Here is a 26,789-nt window from a genome sequence, read left to right on the forward strand (position 1 = left end):
TGAGAAGAGCTTACGGCAGCAGCACAAATAACGCCCTACGTACGGTCGACGTGGAACACATCTACGTCATAGCTTGGCTTTGTCGAATTGCTACGGCGAACGTAGAAATGAAAAAAGTTATAACTCCGCGTTATAATTCCACGGCGACCCTACAGCCTGTAAAAGATAGCCAAACGGCGTAGGGCCTCCCTGAGGCCACCTCAGTTTCTCTGCGGCCGCCGCACGTTTCTGTCAATTCAGAGGGCATACGGCCGCCGTATCCTCGCCGGAGAGCAAATGTGACTGAAGCGTAAAGTATCGATCGACACACGAGAGATGCTTTCACGAGTACTTCCACCGACGAACTGAATGAACAAAGCGCGAAGATGCGGCTCGAACAGGTGGGGGAGACACGTGAACAAACATGAACGCTACGTTGTGTTCAGTTTTTTTTTAAATGTATTAGGTTTTTAGGGCAAAATTTTCTCGAAAAAATTGTTTGGATTCCAATTTGTACAAACAATGGGGCGTTCCGATTCTAGGGGCACCACAGTATATTATAGTTATAGTATATTCAGTTATATATATACTGGTATATTTTTATTTCAGTAAAAAAAAAAAGAACTGGTATATATACCCACTCGTTACCGTCCGTCTGGCCGCATGTTCGCCTTAGGGCCCCCCTGCGGTCGCCTTGCGTCTGCTTTGAAAATTCTATGGCAGCCACAGCGACGCCCTAAGATCACCGTGCGACATCAAATCAAAGACCGTACGGCACCCCCACGTTTTCGTTCTCCACAATTTATAAATACGCCGTGCGGCTCCCAGAAAAATAAAAACATATGTGACTGCTACATTGTGTGACCGTGGAAATACTGCGGCCGCCGTATATTTGCTAGTGGCCATAGATTTTGGAGACCCCACGACCGCCGTGGCAAATGTGACCTAGGCCTTAAGCACCTGTCTACCATTTCCTTAAAAGTTCCATAAACTCCAAAGATTTCCCTTATTTTCATACCCCTTATTTTGTCCAGCTTATTTACTCCCATTATTTTTCCAAGGTATATCATCTCAAAAAAAAAGGAGTCGATGTTCATCTTCTTGTTTTAATGCCCAAGTTTCTGACCCTTGTATCAAGATTGTGAGAACCAGGACAGTTCAACCTTGGTGTCACATTGGATGTCTTTTGCCATCGAAATACTTTTTATTTGCTGAAATTTTCCCAACTGGTGCTTTCCCAATTCTATGTTTGATGTCTTTGGTGCATGTTCCATCCTGTGATATAGTACTTCCCAAATAAGTAAATTCCTGAGCTTGTTTGAAAACTATGCCGTTTATATTGATGTTAGTTTGTTTTGGGTGATGCCTACTGATGACTTGTGTCTGTTTTTTGTGATATTGATCTTCATACCAAGATCACTACTGCTACTGGAAAACACAATCTACAATGATTTGTGGGTCTTCTGCTGTCTCTGTTAGCAAGACTGTCTTTGTTACAGCAACACCTGACTTCCAATCATCAACAAGGTCAGGGAATCCATCATCGCAGTCAGCATCAAATCCTTCCCTTTCTCCAATGGCCTCATCTCAAATCATCAATTCAGATTCAAACTCGGTTACTCTAACTTAGAGATGCTGTTTCTGCTCTCCAAACAATGGATGGAGGTCGTCAATGTCAGACATGAGATCAGGGCCATATCTCTAAACTAAACTCGAGCATTCATTACACTCTGGCACCAACCTTGCTCTCCAAACTCTCTGCCTAAGACATCCAAACTGACTTCTCTACTCTCGTAGCAATCATGTGGCACTCAACGGAATCCACTTGCTGGCAAGGCTGGAGCGCCCCAAGGCAGTGTTCTGGGTGCCGTCCTATTTCTAATCTTCATCAATGATCACTATGACTGGAAAATCCTCTTTACCTATTTGCTGATGACTCTACCCTCTGTAAAACATCCCTCATCATCCAAATAGGCAGGCAGGAGCCTCTTCCCTCTCTTCAGACCTTGATAGAAGCATGAGCTTGTCAAACACTTTGAATATATCTTCAATGCTGACAAATCTCACACTCTTGCATGGACTCTCCTAAAGGACCATCTGGAAAATCTTCCCATCCACCTTCTTAACAATCCTCTTGAAGAAGTTCCATCATTCAAACCTTGGGCCTCACAAGCAGCCATGGTCTTTCTTCAACAATCACACTGGGTATCTTCCTTCGTGCAAATTCCTTCCTTGGCAAACCTGAACTCACTATCCACATTGCTTTGAGACCGGTATCGCTTTCATACTAGTGTCGCTTTCATACTAGTGTCGCTTTCATACTAGTGTCGCTTTCAAACTAGTGTCGCTTTCATACTAGTGTCGCTTTCATACTAGTGTCGCTTTCATACTAGTGTCGCTTTCATACTAGTGTCGCTTTCATACTAGTGTCGCTTTCATACTAGTGTCGCTTTCATACTAGTGTCGCTTTCATACTAGTGTCGCTTTCATACTAGTGTCGCTTTCATACTAGTGTCGCTTTCATACTAGTGTCGCTTTCAGATTGGTATCGCTTTCATATCGACATGGCTTTCATACCGACATCGCTTTCATATCGATATCGCTTTCAAACCAACATGGCTTTCATACCGGTATCGCTCTCATTCTGTTATCGCTCTCATTCCGTTATCGCTCTCATTCCGTTATCGCTCTCATTCCGTTATCGCTCTCATGCCGGTATCGCTCTCATTCCGGTATCTCTCTCATACCGGTATCGCTCTCATTCCGGTATCGCTCTCATACCGTTATCGCTCTCTTTCCGGTATCGCTCTCTTTCCGGTATCGCTCTCTTTCCGGTATCGCTCTCTTTCCGGTATCGCTCTCTTTCCGGTATCGCTCTCTTTCCGGTATCGCTCTCTTTCCGGTATCGCTCTCTTTCCGGTATCGCTCTCTTTCCGGTATCGCTCTCTTTCCGGTATCGCTCTCATTCCATGATCGCTCTCATACCGTTATCGCTCTCGTACTGGTATCGCTCTCGTACCCTTGTCGCTCTCGTTCCGTTGTCGCTCTCATACCGTTGTCGCTCTCATTCCATTGTCGCTCATACCGGTATCACTCTCGTACCGGTATCGCTCTCGTACCGGTATCGCTCTTGTACCGTTGTCGCTCTCGTTCCGTTATCGCTCTCGTACCGGTATCGCTCTAGTACCGGGATCGCCTTCATACCGGTATCGCTATCGCAGATCACTGACTCAGCACAGGATTTCGAAAGCACATCCAATTCATATAAAATAATAACCAATTGGTAATTGCTTTAAAACCAGCCATTTAAAACTTTAAAACCAGCCACGAGGACAAAGAAAAATGCGATTGCTTGTATGGGTTCTCGGATGCTGAGGGTTAAAAGTTAAAACATACTGTACTTACTGCCTGTTACATATTGACGTCACATGTTTCGCCGTTCCTGTTCCATATTTAGCCAAGACGTCGAGTGCATCAAAGCTTTTTAAAATCATGTACGGTATTTAAACATCGTAAACACCTTTCTTCGATTTGTTGGTGATGTACTGTTTTTTTTTTCATTTCGATTTTTTATCGGTTTACCAGTATATTCAGAATTCCAGTTCCAGTACTATATATCAATATGAAAGATTACATCGATATAACCAGTATATCGATATATCACCGGACCCTACTTGACACCATGGAAACCAAGGCTTTCAAGATCATTTGAATCGCCCACAATTATGCTGAGCCTATAGGTCTGTCTCTTTCACATCACAGACAGGTCAGTGGTCTCTCTGTCTTCTACCACCTCCTTTTTGGTCTTACACCCTCTGCTCTTCCACCCCCCCCCCCAAGGTTTCTGTAGGACGCACACGGTTCAAAAAGTGACACACGATTATCTTCTCGCAACTTGTACAAGAGCCGTGTGAATGATTGTATTTCGTAGTGAAAGAAAATCATTTTACAAATTGCCTTTGAAGAAGAACATAACATTTAATGTGCGCCATTTGTGCATTGCGAAGGTATGCAAGGATGTGTCGGTAATCAATGGACATAGGAGGGGGCCATTTGGTCTTTCTTCCCTGTGCCATAACCACCCTCCAAGAAAGAAATCCGTCGTCATTTAACTTGATCGAACTCCAATACCATTAACTTAATTTAACTCGACATCATCATCCATTAAAATTAATTTGCATATTCCATTTAAAGCTTGAGGCAGGGGAGTTCAGCCATGCTTCCACCACATAATGCCCCACTTTGGGGTTTTTATTGTCTTCAACCAAGATGCAGATGAACCACTGGCTGTGTATCCCAGTCTGAGTACAGTGCAGCATCCCTCAGGGTACATCACCCAATGTACCAAGACTGTACTTGCAAACCACTAACCATTTGGCTGAATGATTAAGATGACTTTTTGACAGTATCTGGGTGCATGAAAGGTTGTATTTAATGCAGAATCGCACATTCAGCGGGACCTGCATCATTTCAGGTTTTACTTTATAAAGCAACATTATTTTCTTTTCAAATACTTGCCGACTTCATGTGCTGAAAGTTGTAATCTTTCTTATTTTAATTCATTTATTTATGCCTCCCCTAATATGAACAACTTCAATGACATCCTAATGATGTGGCTTTTACGATGGAACATTTTGCGACATTTAAGACATTCTCTCCTTTTTCAACAGTCCTTCACGAATTGACTGCGTTTCAAATGTAAAACTGTTTGCTCTGTCTCCTGATGCCCTGGCAAGGCCAAATTTTACAGTTACTCGACATTTGTTTGGAAGGGGAGGGGTGAATAAATATTTGCATCATTTGTCTGTTTAGATGGCAAAACCGTTTTGCCATATTGGTGCATCACAATCATTTTGTTGATCATACATCTAACATTGAAAGCATTTCTTTTTTATCCACTTAGAAGCACAATGCACCCAGGGTTCTTGCCTGCAGAATGATTCCATTACCCAAAGCACAGAATTTCCTTGAGTATTTATTTATTTATTTATTTTCCCAAGGGCATACATGCGAGCCATCCTCTTCCTCCCATTTTTTGATCCACCAAGCCGCAAGGTATACGAGACCGCCGCCAACCCCAATCGATTAATTTACTTTTCACAAGCCATCCACACATTGTGAGCTGTATCCCACAGGTAGAGTTGCATTGTTCCTCGAGATGGTTGCCCATTGATGATTCCCATAGCTCGAACAACCACTGGAAGATAAATCCGCAGAAAGCACTGTCTTGCGATCAATGTCGGGTGCATTGCAAGTACACTTTTTACCTTAATCACGACCAGCTTTACAGGCATGCTTCATCCTTTTTGGCACACATTGATGTCGATTCAATGTACAAATTGTAAAATGCTTTGCAGAAAACTATTGCAACAGACATCCTGAATCCAGATGAGGCCATTAAGCCATACTCTTTAATTTGAGTCATTTGGCATACATTCTCAATCTCCTACAGTGCGCCAACCATGCCATTGAGATGCATGATGGCATTCCCTTTGAAAAGAAAAATTAAATGAAGGTGATATTTCCAAGGTTGTCTCGTATCTTTTCCATCACCGTCTCGTTCTTCCTGCCGTAATTATTTGCCCTCACACTGAACGAAGACTTTTATAGTTTAGCAACGCTTTAACCAAAGATGTTAAAATTATTATTGGTATTGTTTTTGCCTCGTATGTGAATATGAGGGACCTTTTCCATCTCATTGCATTACATTAGATGACACTTTGGATTTTGGCAGGAATCATCACACTTGATCCACAAAACTTACTGGTTGCTCAGATGAGAATGTGCAGCTGTTTAGGAAAGAGAGAACGAAGGATGTGTCTGTTTTTGTAAAGTAATAAAAAATATTTTGTAGAACCTCTCACAAACTCTGTATATCAAATGTAAAACCGACTTCTGTTTCGGGGATACTTCTCCGAAACATACTTCTCAGGGTGGCGTCTGCGCGCCAATAAAAATGCTCAGATACGCCTACAGGGCATTTTGACCCGCTTTTTGGCTCCTCCTTCGCCCAGGCTCTATAAAATAGCTGCAGAGAAGGACAGCGTGAGTCACCGAGCCAGAGAAGGACAGCGGCAGTCACTGAGCCCGAGCCGAACGAGCAGTCACCAAATCATTACCGAGGAGTTGCCGGGTCATCAACGCGTCATGTTTGTCCACCTGGTTTTGCAGCCGTGATTAGCCTTCTTGGTAGTCCGCAACGTATCCTTCACTTTACGCCACTCCTGAACGCATTGCTCACCCAATCGGCAATTGTTCCAGACAATGATTTCTGGAGAGTAGTATACAACATTTTTAAGTTGAAAATTTTAAGTACTCTTTTCTTCTCACCACATTTGTCTTCGTTCAACATTGCAACTATTCGTATTTCCCTGGTGCTCTGATTGCACCATCTCATTGGTTTATTCCCGTGTTTTGATTTCACACCATCTCGTTGATTTATTACTTATTTCACCATCTCACACCCCATTCATGACTTCTCCACTCTGGATTCGCCACTTGGCCCGTTTGATACCTCAATCGGTGATTCCTAGATTCCAGATTTGCCGTGCGACTCACCCGAAAGAGACTTGTTATGGCGAGGGGAGTACCATATCACTCAGAACTTACCTCCCCTTTGCCTTCCCAGCCCACAAATTATTGGAGCAGTCCGTCTGAGACATGAACACGTGTCTCAAACCCTCCATGTAAACCCTCCACACCCGCACCTCTCCCGTCCTGACACGCAATCTAGGCTGATGCTTTTGTCGCCGATGCATACATACTGATGCTTTTGTTGCCGGGACAGCAACCCCGCTCAGTATGAAAGGAACCGCAGGTTCAGACACTTGGTGGTGTGTCTGGCTGAGCAGCCAGCAGCGTGAAGATATCCTCTGAGGGATTATGGCTCAACCGCTCCTTGGCAATAATATTGCATGTGGGGCTCCGGCTGGGACAGTATACAATGTTTTTTTTTTTCCAGACTTTCTCTGGACAGTGTACGAAGTCAAGGCCTGGACTTTCAGGAAAAAAAGTATCGACTTGTATGCCAAAAATATGGTATTACACTTTTTTTTTTCAACCGAATACTTCTACACACACACACACACACACACACACACACACACACACACACACACACACACACACACACACACACACACACACACACACACACACACACACACACACACACACACACACACACACACTTAAAGGCCATTTTCCCCGCTAAAGCGGGGGTTAGCCTTGCGGGCCCCATGACAATCTTCTCCACTTTACCCTATTTTCTGCATCTCCCCTTCTTAATCCCCTTGCCCACATTTCCTCTTCCACCACCTTTCGCCAAGTTTTTCTCGGTCTTCCCCGTCCTCTACTTCTGACTACACTCATTTCCAACACTCCTCTCACCCAGTCACTTTCATCCTTCCTCAACACATGACCCAATCATCTCAACCTGTTTCTCTTCACAACATCCATCACAGACTCGATTCTCATCATCTTCCGCAGGTCATCATTTGTCTTCCTCTCTCTCAAGGATACTCCACACATCCACCGAACCATTCGCATTTCCACCCTTTCCAGCCTTTGTTGCTGCTCCATGTTCAGTACCCATGTCTCACTCCCATAAATCATCGTACTCCTCACACATGTAGCATACACCTTTCCCTTCAGCTTCAACGACACTCCCCTCTTCGTCAGCACGCCACTCAGTTCCCGAAGCTTCTTCCATGCACATCTCACTCCAGCAACCGTCGAAGAGTCTGATCCACTTTCTCAATTCAGCATGTCTCCGAGATAGCAAAATGTTTTCACACCTTCCAGCTTCACACCATCTCCAAGATCCAACTCAACAATTCCTTCATCTGCAGCTCCCTCAATGCACACCTTACACTTGAATGTAGCTGCCACACTGGTTAATGACCCCCTCACCCCACTACATTTTCGATGAACCCATTCAGCACACATTGTACACTGAATGGAGTTCACTCCGACACCCTTCCTGCACACAGCACACGGCCACTTCCCAGTCCTTTCCACCTCACCACATGCTTTACCACTTGCCATCACCTTCGTCTTTCCGATATTCACCTTCAAACCTTTTGCCTCCATACATTCCTTCCACTTGTTCATCTTCTCCTTCAGTCCATCCATACTCAGGTCAGGTATGGGAGCATGTGCCAGAACAGCACGTCGCTGCGTCCACTTTCCGCCGGTACTCCAGGGGCCTCCGTCTGGCCATCCCCCAGGCAGATGCCAGGCCCATCCCCATCTCCTTGAGATGATGATCAACCTGTTGCAACCATGAGGCACGTGGTCGACCCACTGGCCTCCTCCACTCATGAGACTCCCTCACTGAGAGAATCTGGTGAGCAGGATCAGAGTCAGGAAAACGAGCCACATGTCCATACAGCCGCAACTGACGCTCACGGACTATTCAGGTAACAAATCTCATCCGAGTCTCTCTCAGCAACCGCTCGTTGGACACAAAATCCGACCAGCGATAGCCAAGGATTCTCCGAAGAGACCCGGTACCAAAGGAATTAAATCTCCGTCTCAGATCCTTGGTCAGAGTCCAAGTCTCACACCCATAGAGCAAGACTGGAAGTACCAAGGACCTGAAGACTTGGACTTTCGTCCTCCCGCACAGGTACCGGCAGCGCCACACCCCATGATCCAGTGAATCCATGACTCCCCAGGCCCGACCCAGACGTCTATTGACCTCTGACTCGCAGCCAGCAGAGACATGAATATCACTGCCAAGGTAAGTGAATCTCTCCACGACCTCAACATCCTCACCACAAACAGACACAGACAGGACAGCAGCATCCAAGATGTCACCGAAAGCCTGGATCTTAGTTTTGACCCAAGAAACCCGTAATCCCAACGGCTCCGACTCCTCATTCAGCACCTCGAGGGCCCCCAAGAGGATGTCTAAAGTCTCCGCAAAGATGACTGCATCATCTGCAAAGTCAAGGTCCGAGATCTTGACATTCCCAAATGACGCACCGCAACTTGATCTCTCCGACATCCTCCCTAGAATCCAGTCTCTCTGCAATCCATACTCTCTGCAATCAACACCAGATCATCTGCATACAGCAGCTCCCACGGTAAACCCTCCTTTACCCTCCGAGCCAGCACCTCCATCACAACTACAAATAGAAGTGGACTTAGTACCGACCCCTGGTGCACTCCTACCCTCACCTCAAACTCACCACTGTTCCCATCCTTCGTCCTTACAGCTGTGCGTGCTCTCTCGTACATGGCCATCACTAATCTGATGAACCATTCCTCCACTCCTAACTTCCTCAATGCCCATGCCATTACTTTGCGTGGGATCCGATCAAATGCTTTCTCCAGATCAACAAACCCCAAAAAATAACTTCTTCCTCTTCTCCATGTACTTCTCCTGCAACTGCCTTACAATAAAAATTGCATCTGTCGTTCCTCTTCCTGGCATAAATCCAAACTGCATTTCGTCAATCTTTACCTTCTTCCTTATCCTCTTCTCCAACACCCTTTCCAATACCTTCATTCCATGCTCCAATAACTTTATTGCTCTATAGGAGCCACAGTCCAGAGGGTCACCTTTCCCCTTGTACAGAGGGACGAGGGTACTCAGTTCCCAATCCACTGGAATGCGGCCTTCTTTCACCACCAGATTACAGATCTATGTCATTCTCTTCACACCCCAACTTCCCGCTGCCTTCAACATATCTCCCACAACTCCCGTCGGCCCTCCTGCTTTTCTACTCTTCATTGCTCTTATAGCTTCATCAACTTCCTTCTCAGTTATCTTCTCTGCTGGTCCTAAAACTGGGTTACTCTCGATGTTGCTATCCCATTCATTTTCTACATTCAACAGCCTTTCCATATATCTCTTCCTTCTTCCTTTAATTCCATCTGAGTCCACAACGATTTGTCCCACTTCATCCTTCAAGCAACTCACCCCCGTCACATCAAACCTCTCTCTCGCTATCTGCTTTGCAATCCTGAATACCGCTCTCTTACCCTCTTCCGAATCCAAGCGTTCTCCAAACATTTTCCTATGGGCCTCCTGCGCTTTTGCAACCTCTTTCTTTGTAGCCTTCTTGGCTTCCTTATAACTTTCATGCGCTGCCTCTTCTTCCACCGTATCCTTCGCCTTTTGCCATTCCTTGAACTTCTTCCTCTTCTCTTCAATCATCTTTCCAACTTCATCACCCCACCACCACTTCTATAAAGTATGTAAAATTAGAATGTGAGTACGTCTATAAAGTACATACAATAAAACCACACAAAACAAGTCCTGGCAAGGGTCTGCAATCTCTGATTGCTCCTCCTAGTTTATTAAAGAAACAAAAATGAATTGGTTTTTTTTCCAGTATTAATGTATGAACTTTCAATATTTCGTGTGACCACCTTTTTCATGCAAAAAAAAAACCCAGCAGATATCCATGTTGTCACGCTTTTCTGCAATCTCTCAAGAAATTCTATTGGGAGGTTGTTCCATGCATTCTGCAATGCTTCCCATAATTCTTCTTTTGATTTTGGTTGTTTTTAATTTTTCTTTCTGCACCACATTTACCCCAAAGTAGCGCACCACTTCTTTCACCTTTTTAACGGGGCCTTTATTAGCCGATAAATGTTAGCTGTATTCTTTAGCAGCACAAGTAGGTCGCATGAGTTAGCACAACGAAGCTGTTTTGTGGACAAACCTTATTGTCATCATATCAAAGGAAAATGTCATTGTTCATCCTTGTAAAGTCTGTTCAGAGGCTGCCTGCAATTGACTCGTTTGGCCTGACAAACCACAAATCCATACAGCGAGTTTGATTGGCTGTTGTACAGTGCAGTAAACATTGAACTGAGGTTCAGAATACATAAAAAACCAGTCTGAATGCGAATTTATTAATTGATTGGTTGTTGGCATGATCTCAATCCCAATCATGACCAAGGAAAAACAAAATTGTAAAAAGTTTGGACACTAAGTATTTAAACGTGCCTTTACATTTTGGACATTATTATTTACAAAATCTATTTTTTGAACACCTTTTGTACTCTCTTATTCATAACTATCTCTAACTCCATAAATTTTCATGAATATAGATTGTCATTTAGTATACGTTTGCCTTTTTTTAACAAGGAGAACGAGTTGAAGAAGACTTTTTCCCTTTTAATCGGCTGCTGGTTCAGCAATTTAACAATTTGTTTTGTAAACTTTATTTCACATGAAGTGAGTCTCTTCCAATGTAAGGGAGTCCAAATGAAATGGAGTGAAATGACTCACTGGGAAAACTTTTGACACAACCTTGGATTTGCTCTTTGGGCAATGAAGTTATATATTGTCATGGTTTTGAAGACCTTTCTCTTTCTCTTTCTCTTTCTCTTTCTCTTTCTCTCTCTTTCTCTCTCTCGCTTTGCAATCTCAGAATAACTTGCTGAGTCACTACAGTTGAGTCTTGATTTATTGTTTCAAAAAATATACCACCAGATTGTTTATGACCTTGGTTGTGATTTGGTGTTCCTGAGTGTTATTGTTAAGAAACAGGTTTGTGCTTATTGTCAGCTGTCTATTTGACTGTAAAATAGAGAAGGGACATTTCCTTTTACACTAACACATCCCAGCAAGTTTTCTGCAGAATAGCTTTGTTTTCGTGTCATCAACATTGAAGTTATACATATTGGTATTTCTTATAAAAAAAAAAGGCCTGATTATAAACTGCTCTGCTTGCAACATTGTGAATGAAGCCATCCTTTGGGTGGACAAGCTGTCCTGTCAACGTTTGTTCATTGATCTCTTAGGACTGCATTATATTTTCTTCAGATTAGAGTCAGCTTTTTGTTTTTCTCTACCGGCCTCTGTGGTGTAATGGTTAGAGCGTCCGCTCTAACTATTGGAGGTCGATGGTTCAAACCCTGGCCGAGTCATACCAAAGACTTTAAAAATCGTACGCGCTGCTTCCTTGCTTTGACACTAAGCATTGAAAAGGAGGTAGGCATGAACAAACAATGCTGGGAAGGCAATGGCAAACCACTCAGAATAACCTTTGCCAAATAAAACGCTCTGTAAAGTCACCAACACTCATCAAATTGGTTTGTCTGTCACATCAAATTTGCCTTTTAAATGTGCAACTACTTTTCATATTCAATTTAGGTGTATTTTTGTTGTTGTTGTCACATTGTTTTCACTACAAGTTTATGCGAACTCTGGAATTGCTCTCAACTTTGTGATTCCCAAACTCTCCCTCAGCTCCAAAGCAGGTGTGCGATGCACCAGTGTTTCGGGAGCGCGTCCGACCAAGAAAGCGGCAGGGAGCAGTGCGACGGCGTGTTCACCAAGTAAATGGTCACAAGTTCATGGCTACATACCTCCGACAACCAACATACTGCTCCCATTGTCGAGATTTCATCTGGTGAGGGGTGCTAATAAAATTTTATGCCCAGTGGTTGATGAAGATTTGATTTTTGGCTGCTCTATAATGAGTATTGAATGTGACGACAAAGTATGTCCATACCTTGACCAGAGGCACCAGGGCATCCACAACCAGTTATTATTATTATCATCCACAACCAGTCATTATTATTTTCACCCACAACCAGTCATAACACGTGAGAATTTACCTTCAGCACATCCACATCACTGCTTGTATAATGCTGCTGAAGCAGACCTCAAACAGGACAGGAATTTAGGCTTTTGCCAGGGTACCAGCACACAATAACCTTCCTTTTTGAAAGATATTGTCACGTGACAATATTGATAAGGCAAACCCAACGCTGGAGCTGAGTTTGGATGGCTGAAAAGTTGATAAATTCACTGATGCTATGCAAATGCCAATTTGTGTATGTCATTTTAGATTATTATTGCCAAGAAACACCAGAAGTGATGCCCAAATGGGTTAAAACAATGAATAAACAAGATTGGTGTCGTGCAGAGCACGACACTTGCCAGGTCCCCAAAACAAATTTGACCTTAAAAATAATTGGTAGTTGAATTAAATGACCAAATATGCTAATCCTGTTAAATTTCAAGCCAATCAGATGAAAATTAAGGATTTTAAAATCTGACAAAGTTGTTGAACTTTGGCCGATGTTGACCTTTTGACCTCAAAAACAATACGCTTCATGCTTGAGACGAACTCTACCAGGTGGTGAAATTTCAAGAAGATTGGTTTAAAATTGTGACCTGTAGGCGATTCACATACAAACAAACAGACTGACAGACAGAATGAAAAACCACTCATAGAGTGACACTTGGCAAAACGGAATGGCACTCTGTCGAGCGGATACCTCCGCCGGGCTGTACAGTTTACATTTTGTATGCCACTGATAGGTCGGATCTGAATCCGGTCCTTCACCGAAATCGAATGGCCTTGTTCTTGTCACCTAACCAACTCATCCACAACTTTTTGAGATATCAGGCAATGTAATTTTTAGCCCCATCTCTCAATGGTGAAGAATCCGTTTAAAATTAAATAATTCTCATATTCTGATCTGGATTCAGATCTTCACCGCAAGTGAATAAATTCTTAGAAGTAGCATTCCCAAACAGTCCACCAATGTTATGGAATCCATCCATAACATTTTGAGATATTGTGCTATATATATATATATATATATATATATATATATATATATATATATATATATATATATATATATATATATATATATATATATATATATATATATATATATAATTTTGGCCCGATCTCTCAATGGTGAAGAATCATTTGAAAAATTCTCGGATGCAGATCCAGATGTGGATCTTCACCAAAATCGAATCAATTGGTCCTCGTCACACACCCAACATGTCCACCAAGTTTCATCCAAATCTGTGCACAACTTTTTGAGATATGCAATATCGTTTTTAGCCCCATCTCTCGATGGTGAAGAATCAGTTAAACATTCATCTGTCAATGGTGAAGATCATGGCAGTGTGGTTACACCTCCTACTGGTCTGGTCGCTCTGATGGTAACCATGCCCAAAGAGTTGCTGTAGCTTTGTTCAATAAGCTGACTCCAGTGATAATTGAGCTAACACCATTCAATGAGCATTTTGAGACAGCATTTGTCACTCCTTAGGTGTCATTTTCCTCGTCTCTGTATATGGTCCAATTGAGACAAGTGATCTCAGTGTGAAGGAGGCATTCTACGCCACACTCGAGTCTATGGTTCATCAGTGCCCCAGGCGAGATACACTTCTAGTCTTGGGGGATTTCAATGCATCGACTGGAACTGATAGGGACGGTTATGAGGTGTGTGTTGGTCCCCATGGGTCAGGAACTATGAACCAGAATAGCACCAAGTTCCTTGACTTTGCAAGAAGTCATGGACTTAGGATGGCTGGTTAATGGTTTCAGTGCCCACAGGCTCATCGCTGGACTTGGTATTCCAATGCTGGTGGTGTGGCAAAGGAGATTAACCATGTGCTCGTTGATGGTCGCTGGAGAATGATTCAGAACTGCAGGGTCTACCGGAGTGCTCAGTTCCTCAGTACTGACCACAGGCTTGTTGTAGCAATTCTTAAGTTGCACCTTAAATCCAGGAGAATGGTACCATCCTAGCTTACGCTGGATGTTGGCAAGCTCAAGGATTAGAGGGTAGCTGAGGAGTTTGCGAACAAGCTGAGTGGAGATTTGAGGAGTCTGGGTGCTTTGGGAGATCCTGAAGAGTTGTGGAGTGCCTTCAAGACCACCATCCTTGATGTTGCCGGTGGATGTCTTAGAACTCAGCGTAGGGCGAAGAAGAATTTTGTCTCTCAAGGGACACTGGGTACCATTGACCAGAGTTGCACGGCCAGTCTGAATGGCAGAGCTGAGCTGTTCAGGGAGCTGAGGCATAAAATTGTACGTGCACTAAGGGTGGACAAGGAGGCCTGTGTGCGAGGAATCTGTGAGGGGGCATCACCTGTGGTCAAGTGTTTCTCTTCCTGCTTGCAAGGGAATTCACGTATTGCGTTCATCCAAGCCCATCCCTCAGTGTACTGCAGTTAGAGCAGAGGGTGGTAGTCTCTTGACAGAGGAGTTCGAAGTGAAGGCCCGCTGGGCCGGTTACTTTGAGTTGTTGTACCAGGCTGATTCACCAGCTGTCGAGTTGGATGTCATGGGTGTTACAATCACTTTTGCTGACCCTCCAATCAACTGTGAACTGCCTTCGTTTGTGGAACCACAAGCTGCAGTGAACCAGTGCAAAGGGGGTAAAACTCCTGAGATCTGTGGCATCCATGCTGAACTTCTCAAGGCTGGTTAAATGCTGTACTCGTGTCATTGCATGCAGTTCTGTGCTCTGTTTGGAGCACAGGATTCATCCCAACTGACTGGAAGAGGGGCCTTGTTGTCCCTCTCTGGAAAATGAATGGTGATTGCCAGGATTGCAACAACTACCGAGGGGTGAAGCTGCTCTCAGTGCCGGGCAAGGTCATTGCTCGGATATTTCTTGATAGCGTTCATCACCATCTGCTTGGGCACCAGCGTCCAGAGCAGTTTGGCTCTACACCAAAGAGATCAGCGATTGACCATATCCTTGCTCTTTGGGTCCTCACCAAACGCAAGTGAGAGTTTTGGCAGGATTTGCTTGCAGCCTATGTTGGTCTCTGTAAAGTGTTCGATTCAGTGAATCAGGATGCCCTCTGGAGGATTCTTTTGCTTCGTGGGGTGCCACCAAAACTGATCGATCTGATGTCTGAACTATACTCTGGTACTGAGAGTGCTGTGAAATGTGGAGATACCATCTCAGACTTATTTCCAGTTGTTACTGGAGTTCATCATGGGTGTGTACTGGCCCCCACACTTTTCAGCACTTGTATGGACTGGATTCTGGGGAGGGTGTCAGAGTGATTGAGCTGCAGTGCATCGTTTGGGGATGTCAAAATCTCTGACCTTGAGTTCACAGATGATGCAGTCATCTTTGCGGAGATGTTCGATATCCTTATGGGGGCCCTCGAGGTGCTGTTTGAGGAGTCGGAGTCTCTGGGATTACGTGTTTCTTGGGTCAAAACGAAGATCCAGGCTTTTAATGACATCTTGGTTGCTGCTATCTTGTCTGTCTGTTTGTGGTGAGGATGTTGAGGTCACAGAGAGATTCACTTACCTTGGCAGTGATATTCATGTCTCCACTGGCTGTGAGCCAAAGCTCGATAGATGTCTGGGTCTGGCCTGGGGAATCATGGATTCACTGGATCAAGGGGTGTGGCTCTGTTGGTACCAATACAGGAGGACAAAAGTCCGTGTTTTTAAGTCCTTGCTCTATCCAGTCTTTCTCTACGGATGTGGGATTTGGACTCTGACCAAGGATCCGAGATGGAGACTTAACTCCGGTACCAGGTCTCTTCGGAGAATCCTTGGCTATCGCTGGTCAGACTTTGTGTCCAGCAAGCAGTTGCTGAGAGAGACTCAAATTAAATTTGTTTCGTGTGTAGTCCGTGAGCATCAGCTGCGGCCGCATGGACATGTGGCTCGATTTCCTGACGCTGATCCTGCTCACCAGATTCTGTCAGCGAGGGAGTCTCGTGAGTGGAGAAGGCTAGTGGGCCGACTACGTGCCTCATGGTTGCAGCAGGTTGATCAGCATCTCAAGGAGATGGGGATGGGCCAGGCATCTTCCTGGGGGACGGCCAGATGGAGGCCCTTGGAGTACAGGCGGAAAGTGGACACAGCGACCGCTACTCCAGCGCATGCTCCCATTCCTGACCTGACCTGACTGATCATTGAATAGTCCAAAACACATCAACCAACTTTTGTTTAGTTGAGTGAGACAGAAAATGTTCATTTCTTAAAGAACAGCGAGATATTTATTCAGATTGGACTTCATCATCACTATGTTTGAAGTTCACAGCCCTTATCCTGATCACATGTGTCTTCACATTGATGCACTCATGGTAATATTTGGAGTCATTGTGCTTTTGAACATTGCTTCTCGTGAAGTTTGTTGACCCAGTGAAGAAGAGCTCTGATCTATCCGCTTGTGCTGGATAGGTCCGACATACGTCAGAACATTTTAACATTCTCTGTGTCGTATTTGAGCGACTGGTATTTGTCCTTCCATGCCGCCTGGAACTTCCTTTTCCATCTTTTTAAAAAAAATTTTATTTGTATACCTTGTCGAGGCTAGTATGAGAGCTAACACACAACACACATCAAGAGGGTGGGAGTGGGAGGGACAAAACAGTGGGGAACAGACACATTATGAGATCTGTGGAAGGGAGAGGGATGGGACAGGGAACATTGGGAAGAAAAGATGGACATTACAGGGACTTTCAGGAAGGAAAGCAGGGGAATTGAAGGAAGTGGGCTTGGGTGGATTATCGGGGGTAGAAAAGATCGAGGATTTGGATGGGGGATGATAAGAGGTGGTGGTGAACAGCTGTTTTGAAAGCCTGGAGGGAAGAATGGGAAAGAATAGAGTGAGGGAGTTTATTCCAAAGGCGGGATGAAAGAGTGAAGGTGAGCAGTGATTCGTGATTTTGGTAGTTTTACCAGAAGGGGTTTTTTGGCTGATCTTGAGCGCCCGGTAGAAATGTGGTGAGGACAAATCGCAGAGAGATCGGGGGGGGGAAAGGCTGGAGAGGAGACGGTAGAAGACAGAAAGACCACCGACCAACCTGCGGTGATTGAGTGAGAGGCCCAAAGACTCAACTTCATTGCGGGAGATGCCGATGATCCTAAATGCCCTGGTTTCGACAGCGTGAAGCCGAGAAAGGTGGGAGGCAGGAGCACCAGCCCAGAGGGGAGAGCAGTACTCCATGAGGCTACGGCAAAAGCTTTGTAAGTGGTCAGGAGCTCAAGAGGGCCGAGGAAGGACTTGGCACGATGGAGGATTCCCAGTCCGCGACTGGCTTTGGAGGCGAGGTTGGAAATGTGACTTTCCCAGGAAAGGTCATGGCAGATAGTGAGACCCAGAAGCTTGAAAGAAAAGACTTCTTCCAGAGAATTGTTGAGAAAGTGGATGGGGGGGGGTTTCTAAACGGTCCTTTCGAAGAGACATAGTGAGAGTGTGAGATTTGTCTGGATTGAAAGACATGTTCCACGTGTTGGACCAGTTTGTGAAAGGGGGCATGAGACTCTTTTCTCGTAATCTTTTTTTTTGCATAAAGATCTTTTCTCATAATCACTCTGCTTGTTGGAATGGGAAGTCCCACAATCAGACCCTGTGGGCTAAACTAATATATAGCACAATACGAGGTCCGTCTAAAAAGTAACGGGACTGAGCCTGCTGTGTGCTCCACTTCCACAACTTGAATGAACGGGTTGCGTCACAGTCTTTCACAACATTCCAGCAATATATATGATTGGTGATGGTTGACTGTGCTCATTGTGTGATTCTTTTACAGGTCGTGCTTTACACATTGTCTCGTCTGAGTCGCCGCGCTATGAGCCATGAGCAGAGAGCCAATCTGAAGTTTCTTGCCAAGCTTGGCAAAACACCTTCCGAATCATTCGCAATACTGCAGCAAGTCTACGGGGAAGAATCGATGTCACGTGCACGTGCATTTGAATGGCACAATAAGTTCAAAAAGGGACGGGAGGAGGTTGAAGATGATCCACGTTCTGGAAGACCTTCAACGAGCAGAACGGCGGACAACATCGAGCATGTGAAGCAGATGGTGCGCGCAGATCGTCAACTCAGGGTGCGGATGATTGCTGAGGAACTTTCCAGCAACAAGGACACTGTCTGGAGCATCATCACTGAAAATCTCAAAATGCACAAGGTGTGCACAAAGATGGTCCCCAAGTTGTTGTCCGGGGACCAGAAACAGCAAAGCGTCACGGTCTGTCAAGACATTATCGAGCGCCTCGAGGATGATCCAGACCTGCTCGGGAGAGTCATTACTGGTGATGAATCGTGGATATTCGAATACGATCCCGAGACCAAACGGCAGAGTCGTCAGTGGAAAAGTCCGGCATCACCAAGACCAAAGAAAGCAAGGATGTCGAAGTCGAACATCAAGGTGATGCTCATTGCATTTTTTGACATCAAGGGCATCGTCCACTTCGAGTTTCTACCACAGGGTCAAATAGTAAATCAATATGTGTACAAGGAGATCCTCCGGCACCTCATGAGATCAGTCCGGGACAAGAAGAGGGATCTGTGGGAGAACAACGCCTGGGTGCTCCACCATGACAATGCCCCTGCTCACAGTTCCCTGAGCATCCGACAGTTTCTGGCGGAGAGGAACGTGCCAACTCTGGAGCAACCCCCTTATTCGCCAGACTTGGCCCCTTGTGATTTTTTTCTTCTTCCCCAAGCTCAAGGGGGTGATCAAGGGGATCTGATTTCCTGATGTGGAGGCCATCAAAAGGGCCGTGACGACGGAGCTCCGGAGGATTCCACAAGAAGCCTTCCAGGGGTACATCGAAGCGTGGAAGAAGAGGATGGACAAGTGTGTGAGACTGGAGGGAAACTATTTTGAAGGGGACAAGCTGTGATTTCAATATATTTTTTGGAATAAAATTTCTGTGAAGTCAGTCCCGTTACTTTTTACACGGACCTCGTATCTCAAAAAAATTGGGATGGATTCGGATGAAACTTGGTGGACAGGTTGGGTGTGTGGCAAATACGAATTGATTCAATTTTGGTGAAGATGCGAATCCGGACCTGGATACGAGAATTATTTAATTTATAAAGTGATTCTTCACCATTGAGAGATAGGGCCAAAAACAATATATGGCATGGGATTTCAAAATTGTAATGGGTCCAATATGTTCTCGTGGATCAGGCATTGCGTGGCAGAGGTGTGCGCTCTACCGAGTGCCCTTCTAGTTCCTTCTGCAATCACGTGGATGTAAGTGATCCAAAATAGTCAATTACTTGTTTGTCGGCCTCAATTCATTCCACCTTCTTTGCAGTTGGCTGAGCGGGAAGTTTTTGGCCCAAGTCTTTCATGAACCTGCTGGCCAGGCCTGATGTTTGACTGAAGCTGGTTTGGGCAGGAAGTTGTAATTTGGTGAGGGTGCCAGCAATAACTTGTCTACTCTTCATGAAACATTCTGTTGGATGTGGATCTTGAGAAAATATAAGGTTTCATTTGGTTTTAAGGATTTGTACTCTACTTTTCTTCACAGAACTCAATTGTAGATTCCTTGAACAGTTTTATCAAGCTTCACCATCAGCTTTTGCAACACAAACAGTCAAGCCGAAAGATGATGAATACATAAAGGCGGCGGCTTGACTGGGAAGAGCATCCAACTGTATTAAACAGGATTAAAAAAAAACATAAAATGTCATAGCCCCCTTGGTTTTTGTAATTTTGCTGTATGGAGTTCAAGGGCTTGCCCATATTTTCAAGATTTATGTGTATGCGCATCTGACCTGAGTGATCATGTGACATGGAAGAACATTTGTGACATTTGTCAAGTTTGAACAAAATTGGACCATGCATGTTCAAGAAATGGTTGGGGACATCTTTGATCAGATCACAAAATACGGACGGACGAGACTCAATCCATAAGATCCTGCTTCAGACGAAGTCCAATGGGGGCTAATAAGGCAATTATTTTTATGTATGTACGTATATATATATACTGTATGTACATCTGAAAATCATAGGAAAAGACAAGGCTGGCCCGATCTACACCAACTTTGCGTACATGTTGGTCAAGGTCATGGGCACAAAAAATTCCCAACTGGCAGAGCGATGACTTTCCAATGCTCCCGGAGGGAGGGAGCAGGTGTTTCTCGTGGAACGAATTATGTGAGTGTTGTCGAGGAAAAGGAGGTCTGATCTGAAAGTATGGTGAATGGGACACAATCTGGAGAGGGAGTTGGCACCAAGGGAATAATACTAACATTGTGGGTTGTGGATCATGGTGGTCAATAAAAAATTAGTAACCAGTTCACTTCAAGCATCGGTTTGTATAACAGATTATTTCAATAGAGATCTGAAACAACAGAAAGAAAATGGTTCATGTCTGTTCTGCTTGTGGGTCACAAATATGTCTATCTTCTATCTTGATTCTAGATGATTCACTTCACTTCCACTCACTATGTCTGTGTCTTTCAGGGGAGTCATTGGCAAACAAGGCTACCAGTGTCAAGGTGAGTTGTCAGCATAACACTATTATATTGGAAGATTGAACAGTTTGTCTAAAAGAAAAAGAAACGCATGGCCTCATGAGTTAATGGTCACAAAGTACTTTGTGGCTCCACTTAGTCTACTTTCGGAGGTCTTTTGATGCAGACATTTAAATGTGGCTATTGATGAGGATATTCCTCACTATGGTGGTTTTCATTTGGCAGAACCCATCTTGAGACTCTTGCTGCTGCCCAGACATCCTGTATTGTCCTTGCGCCCCCAATCCCTGCAGTGTGTACATGCGTAGTCCACAAACGTTGCCACCAGATGATCATCACCAAATGCCCTGGCTTGAAGAAGGACTGTGTTCAGGAGGTGAGTCTGCTGTTGAGGCTTTGGATTTCCCATGTTGATCCGAATTTATTTTTACTCTTGTCAACTGTCCAGCTTACTCAAGGGAACCAAATAACCGAGAGTGGAAAGTTGCATGTTTTGTTGAAAAATTTTCCACATGAGAATTGCAGACAAGTGTTGGCAAGATTATTTTATATTGCAGGTACGTATGGGTGTTGATATAAACTGCCAGTTTGTTGTACCTTTAATGGCTGAAGGAAAGAGCAGGACTTGTGGGTGTGGGGGTGGGGTGACTGTCGCACAATTGAGAGAAAAAAAAAATTTAAGGTGGGCTAAAAGATGTGGATTTACTGTGGTTGAAAATAGTTGCTTTGTCAGCGAATTTGTATGACTTGCTTGTTAATGGAGTGGTTGATGGATTCGATAGTTGTTGGGATTCGGTGTGTTAAAATAATATGATGCCACTCGTATCTCCACAGTGAAATAATCTCTCTGTTTTACATTTTTGAATTTGTTCTGTGGGTGTCCTTTGAGGAAGCCCTCAATCTGATGTAGTGTAATGTACCGTCGTCTCCCAGTTCGTTGAACATTTTAATGATGCATACAGCACATCATCATTTATGTATTCGTCTCATTGGGTGTTTAGATTGACGGGTATCTTGCATCTTTTTCACCAGTGACCACTTACTGAAGATTTTTTTTTTTTACCCCCATGTAATTATTTTGCCGGTGTGCAACAGTGAAATGCTCGTGATGAGAAGATGGCAGGGTGTTGTTTCTGTTTTTTGGGGGTTCTAGGTTGGAAGTCAGCGGTTCAATGTGAATGTACCGCACAAGTTCTCGATTCACAACTACAAGGTGCCCACGTTTTGTGACCATTGTGGGTCATTGCTTTGGGGTCTTATGCGGCAAGGTCTACAGTGCAAAGGTTTGTGGTGTTCGGTCCCCGGGGACAGGGGTGCAGTGATGGATTTCTCACAAATCGGACTTATAATGTATCTAATTTAACTTGAAACGCATTTGGGCCCCTCTGATCATCATACTTATTTTTGCTTGCGAGTTTATGTACAAACAGGGTGCTGACCATGAAATATGCGTGCACACCTCAAACTATGCCTTGGCATATTGCTTTTGTCTTGCTGTGAATAAACAGAGGCCAATTTTGGGAGCAGCTCCACAAGATGTCCCTCCCATCTCCCCGAACCTTCTTCATTATCATGAATGTGCCTCATAAAGATACCAATACCTTCTTGTAATCATGACATTTCAATGAGTACTTTTGGCAATAATGAATTTTCAGGTGGTGATGCTTGAAGCAAGGAATGTCCGTATTGCAAGCCCAAATATTTTTTATTTCCCCTGGGGATTTGGTTCAAAGATCCATTTTGTTTTTATTTTATTTTAATAATCTTTGCACACCATGGGGCCCGCAGCACCAGCTCTATCTCTGCAGTGTCTAACTCTCCACGGCTTGCCATTAACACCGTCTCGCACACCACGGGGGTTGTTTCACACTAGGCAGGGGCTGCTTGTCTCAGGGACGACCTGTCCTTGCCCCAGAAATGTGACATCCACACCAACACGACACTGGTCCAGGTCATTATCTTCTTTAAATTTAGCTGTCCCACTTCCAATTTTCTGCAGCAAGTCATAATTTATTTATTTAAATTTGGCTTCCAAATTATTATTAATTTCCTCTTTCATTTTGTTCATTTCCTTTCCTAACTGATCTTTGTTTTTATTCATTTGTTCCCCCCAAATTTTTGATTTCTGCAATTTGAGTGCCTAATTGTGCCCCCGATTTATATTCCAAATGTGCCATAATTTCTAGCGTCATGGCCCGTAGCGACATCATGTCAGCCTCCTGTGCTATGACCTCTAATCCTGAGGAGGGGGAGGAGCTCCTCATGACTCTAGGAGTGGGGAGGGGGGGTTCCCAATCTAGTCTCCTCCCCGCTAATCCCCGCCTCAGTCTCACATTTACCCATGTGCATGCCATCACCCTTCATTATGTATGTATGGCTGTCATTTGCTTTGCTTGGCCGCATCTATGCTTTTTCCCACTGGCAGTAAAATTGGGAAAAGCTCTTTTAAATTAATTTTAACTAAATGTGCTTTACGGGCAAAAAATTTAAAATTTTTCCTGTGAGAATCGGGTCCAAAATCCCACTCCTGACACCAGCTGTCATGTCAACAGTGTCTGCTAATGCTTCCCCACCATGCCAAAGCAATGTGCTTCACGAATTGCAGAATTAAATTAAATTACATTTGAGCAGAAAAATGCAGCTTCCCCCAGTTGAGATCTGTATCCTGCCGATCTCTAAAAATGAGTCTGTTTTACCATTTTATATTTCCACCATGGATTTTCGAATCACCAAAACAGTTTCACGCGTGCAAGAAAGAGGAATCGGGCAACATTTCTCTTAAGAAATAACAATTTATTAAAAGACAGAGGAGACAACACAAATGGAGAATCCTGGGATGAAAGGCAGACTGAAATGATTAATAAATATATAAATAAATACACCATTAACACAGGAATATAAAACTCGGATGCCACAACCACATAAACTCATGGGTGGCCAGGCAAGGTCTTTCAAAGGATATGGAGCATGAACACACTCCAGTCTGGAAAGCATGGGAATCGGGGAGATACGAGTCAGCCCTCAGACACCACCACCACCAATGATTATCTCCCGCACCGCGACACCAGAGAGAGACTACAACTGACCGGACTTCCAAAAAAAGCCCTCCAACTCCAACTGGCTGCTCACTCCTTCTGACTTCTGTTCCAACTCATTCCTGCCGCCATGCACTACCCTTTTTCTCACCTTCCCCATGGCCGCACCCACACCTCCCGAGCGTCCATCATTCCCAGACCGGCTCCCATGTCCCGTGCTGTTACCGCCACGTTGACATCACGTGGGCTGGTTGGCATCATGGTGTCCCTTCATCTTTCACGGGATGCAGGCAGATTTTTGCAGACACAGCCAAATCCATTCTGTTCCCACCCTACCCACACCTTACCTGGTGCCTCCCTCGTTTACAGAGAGGACACGTATGAATCACAATTTCCTTTTTAATCTCTATCTCGATGATACGACCTCACAGCATACGTGAGACGATGACAACTCCACTCCAACTGGTTCCTGGTTGCAGGAAATGTTCTAACTTCGCTAACTTGACATTCTTACTTATTGAATCAAGATATTCGAGTTTTGTATTTTTCATTAAATTCCTGATATTTGTTGAATTTTTTTTGTCAGTTGGAAGTTGTGGGTTACGATGTGTAAATAAAGGTGGGAAAAGTCTGATTTGATGCAATTTAATTCCAGACTATAAGGCAACAAAAGGTGAAAAATTTGAAAGGAGGTGTAGACTTTCTACACACGATGTATATTTGAATTTGAAAGGAGGTGTAGACATTCTACAGACACTATGTATATGTTGCAAAATTATTAAAATTAGATGTGATGAAATAAATCGTTTCATAATTAAACCAAATCACTTTATGGGGATTTCCATGAACTCTTAATGATACAATCTTTACATCAATTCAATAGTGACCCCGTTTGCCTTGAGAAATACCTCAACTCCATTTGGCATTGATTCAAGTTGTTTATTGATTATACTATTCCCCCCCCCCCCCCCAACAGTTTAGTAATGCACTCCAGACCACAATCGGACTGCTCACATAATTTTCAAGGTCTCTCTCAAATGTGTTAACCCTTCATTTCTTTTGTGAAAACAAAGTTGCAGTTAATAACAACTCTAATAAATTGAAGAATATGAATAAATATCTTCAATATTGTGAAAAGTTTCTGTTTGAAATTGTGGTATGAAAAAGCTTTACATTGATTGAAGGTGACTCAAACGTATGTGTGTGTGTGTGTGTGTGTGTGTGTGTGTGTGTGTGTGTGTGTGTGTGTGTGTGTGTGTGTGTGTGTGTGTGTGTGTGTGTGTGTGTGTGCGTGTGTGTGTGTGTGTGTGTGTGTGTGATATGTATGATGTGTGTGTATATATATATATATATATATATATATATATATATATATATATATATATATATATATATATATATATGTATGTATAGATGTATCCCAGGAGCTCTTAGCACACACAACTTTCTTGTGAGATGCTGTGTCAAAAAAAGAATCTGGTTTTTGTCATGATAGAGTCCGATTGGTGTTAAAGGCGGTTTGCATGCCCCTTAGTGTGCAAGATGAATGTCCATCGGCGCTGTGAGAGTTACGTAGCACCGAACTGTGGTGTGGACTCGCGTGCCATTGCCAAGGTTTTGGCCGAGATTGGTGTCACGTCCGACAAGATTCATCAGTCGACACTAAGAAAAAAGAAGGTAATCATCTCGACCTGGTTTTCATCACCATCACCTTTGATTCCATCGCTTTTTAATTTCTTTTCTTGCACCTCTCAACATCACACCATTTTTTTTGACCACTTCCACTTCGCCAACAGTGTGAATGACTTATTTATTTATTCTTTGGCAACTGTCATGTTTGGGATCATTTCTTGCTTCAGCAAGAGTGATTCTGTTGAGAAGCTGTTATTCTGGATTAATTGGTGGAATCCTTCATGATGGAACTGTGCTTAGTTGATGATTTATTGTCTTATAGTTTCATCCCTTAATTAATCATCTATATTCAAAGTCGAGACTCATTAAGGAGTCAAACAACAGGGGATGAGTGGGTTTCGACTTATATAAAATGGCAGAAGGGACCAATTGGATGCTCGACAGGCATAAACGTGACCTGTAAAAAAGGTCTTATATGGGAGGAAGTTCCATACATCCATTGGGACCATACTCTGTGCAGAGTATCGGTGCTGCCAAAGCAGATTCCTTGGCTATTGGGCACAATACTGGGTGGTTCAACCCCTGGCCGAGTCATACCAAAGACTTCAAAAATGGTACGTGCTGCTTCCTTGCTTGATATTCAGCATTTTAAAAGGATAGCATGGCAAAAAAACCCCATATATTTGCATCCATGGCCGGGGAGGAGGAATTTCTTCTTGATTGCCCCACTGAGTGCGAAAAGAAAAGTGATGTCATAAAGATACCCAGAGTGCTCTCAGAAATGACCTCACTTCACCCAATTTCAGCTGCTGTTTGTGTGTAAAGTTAAGTCTGGTGTTGTCTAATGCATCTGTCTGCATGTGTACGTGATTTGTGTTGCAACTCCTCCACAAGCCTTTGAGGTTGTAAATAAAAATAAATATAAACTGAGCCGCATTTAGGGAGAGAGAGAGATAGAGAGATAGAGATAGAGATAGAGATAGAGATAGAGATAGAGATAGAGATAGAGATAGAGATAGAGATAGAGATAGAGATAGAGATAGAGATAGAGATAGAGATAGAGATAGAGATATATATATATATATATATATATATATATATATATATATATATATATATATTTCTATTTTACCTATATAAAACCCTGTGTGTATTTCTCTGTCCCCCTTCATA

The 26,789-nt window shown here is 43.7% G+C and overlaps 1 protein-coding gene across 2 annotated transcripts in view; it reads left to right on the top strand.

Moving 5' to 3' along the window:
• LOC147031468 (protein kinase C epsilon type-like) overlaps window positions 1–26,789 on the top strand; it is a 169,460-nt gene that overhangs the window by 77,231 nt on the left and 65,440 nt on the right. For both annotated transcript variants that reach the window (XM_085863716.1, XM_085863726.1), the window contains exons 4-8: window positions 12,191–12,353; window positions 20,939–20,973; window positions 21,243–21,325; window positions 22,103–22,232; window positions 25,519–25,661. In XM_085863716.1, the coding sequence (XP_085719842.1) occupies window positions 12,191–12,353; window positions 20,939–20,973; window positions 21,243–21,325; window positions 22,103–22,232; window positions 25,519–25,661 (554 nt within the window). The remainder of the gene's footprint in view (window positions 1–12,190; window positions 12,354–20,938; window positions 20,974–21,242; window positions 21,326–22,102; window positions 22,233–25,518; window positions 25,662–26,789) is intronic.

This window comes from Eptatretus burgeri, chromosome 2, assembly GCF_056783735.1.
Source record: "Eptatretus burgeri isolate ZD-2024b chromosome 2, Ebu_testis_v1, whole genome shotgun sequence".
Taxonomy (NCBI): domain Eukaryota; kingdom Metazoa; phylum Chordata; class Myxini; order Myxiniformes; family Myxinidae; genus Eptatretus; species Eptatretus burgeri.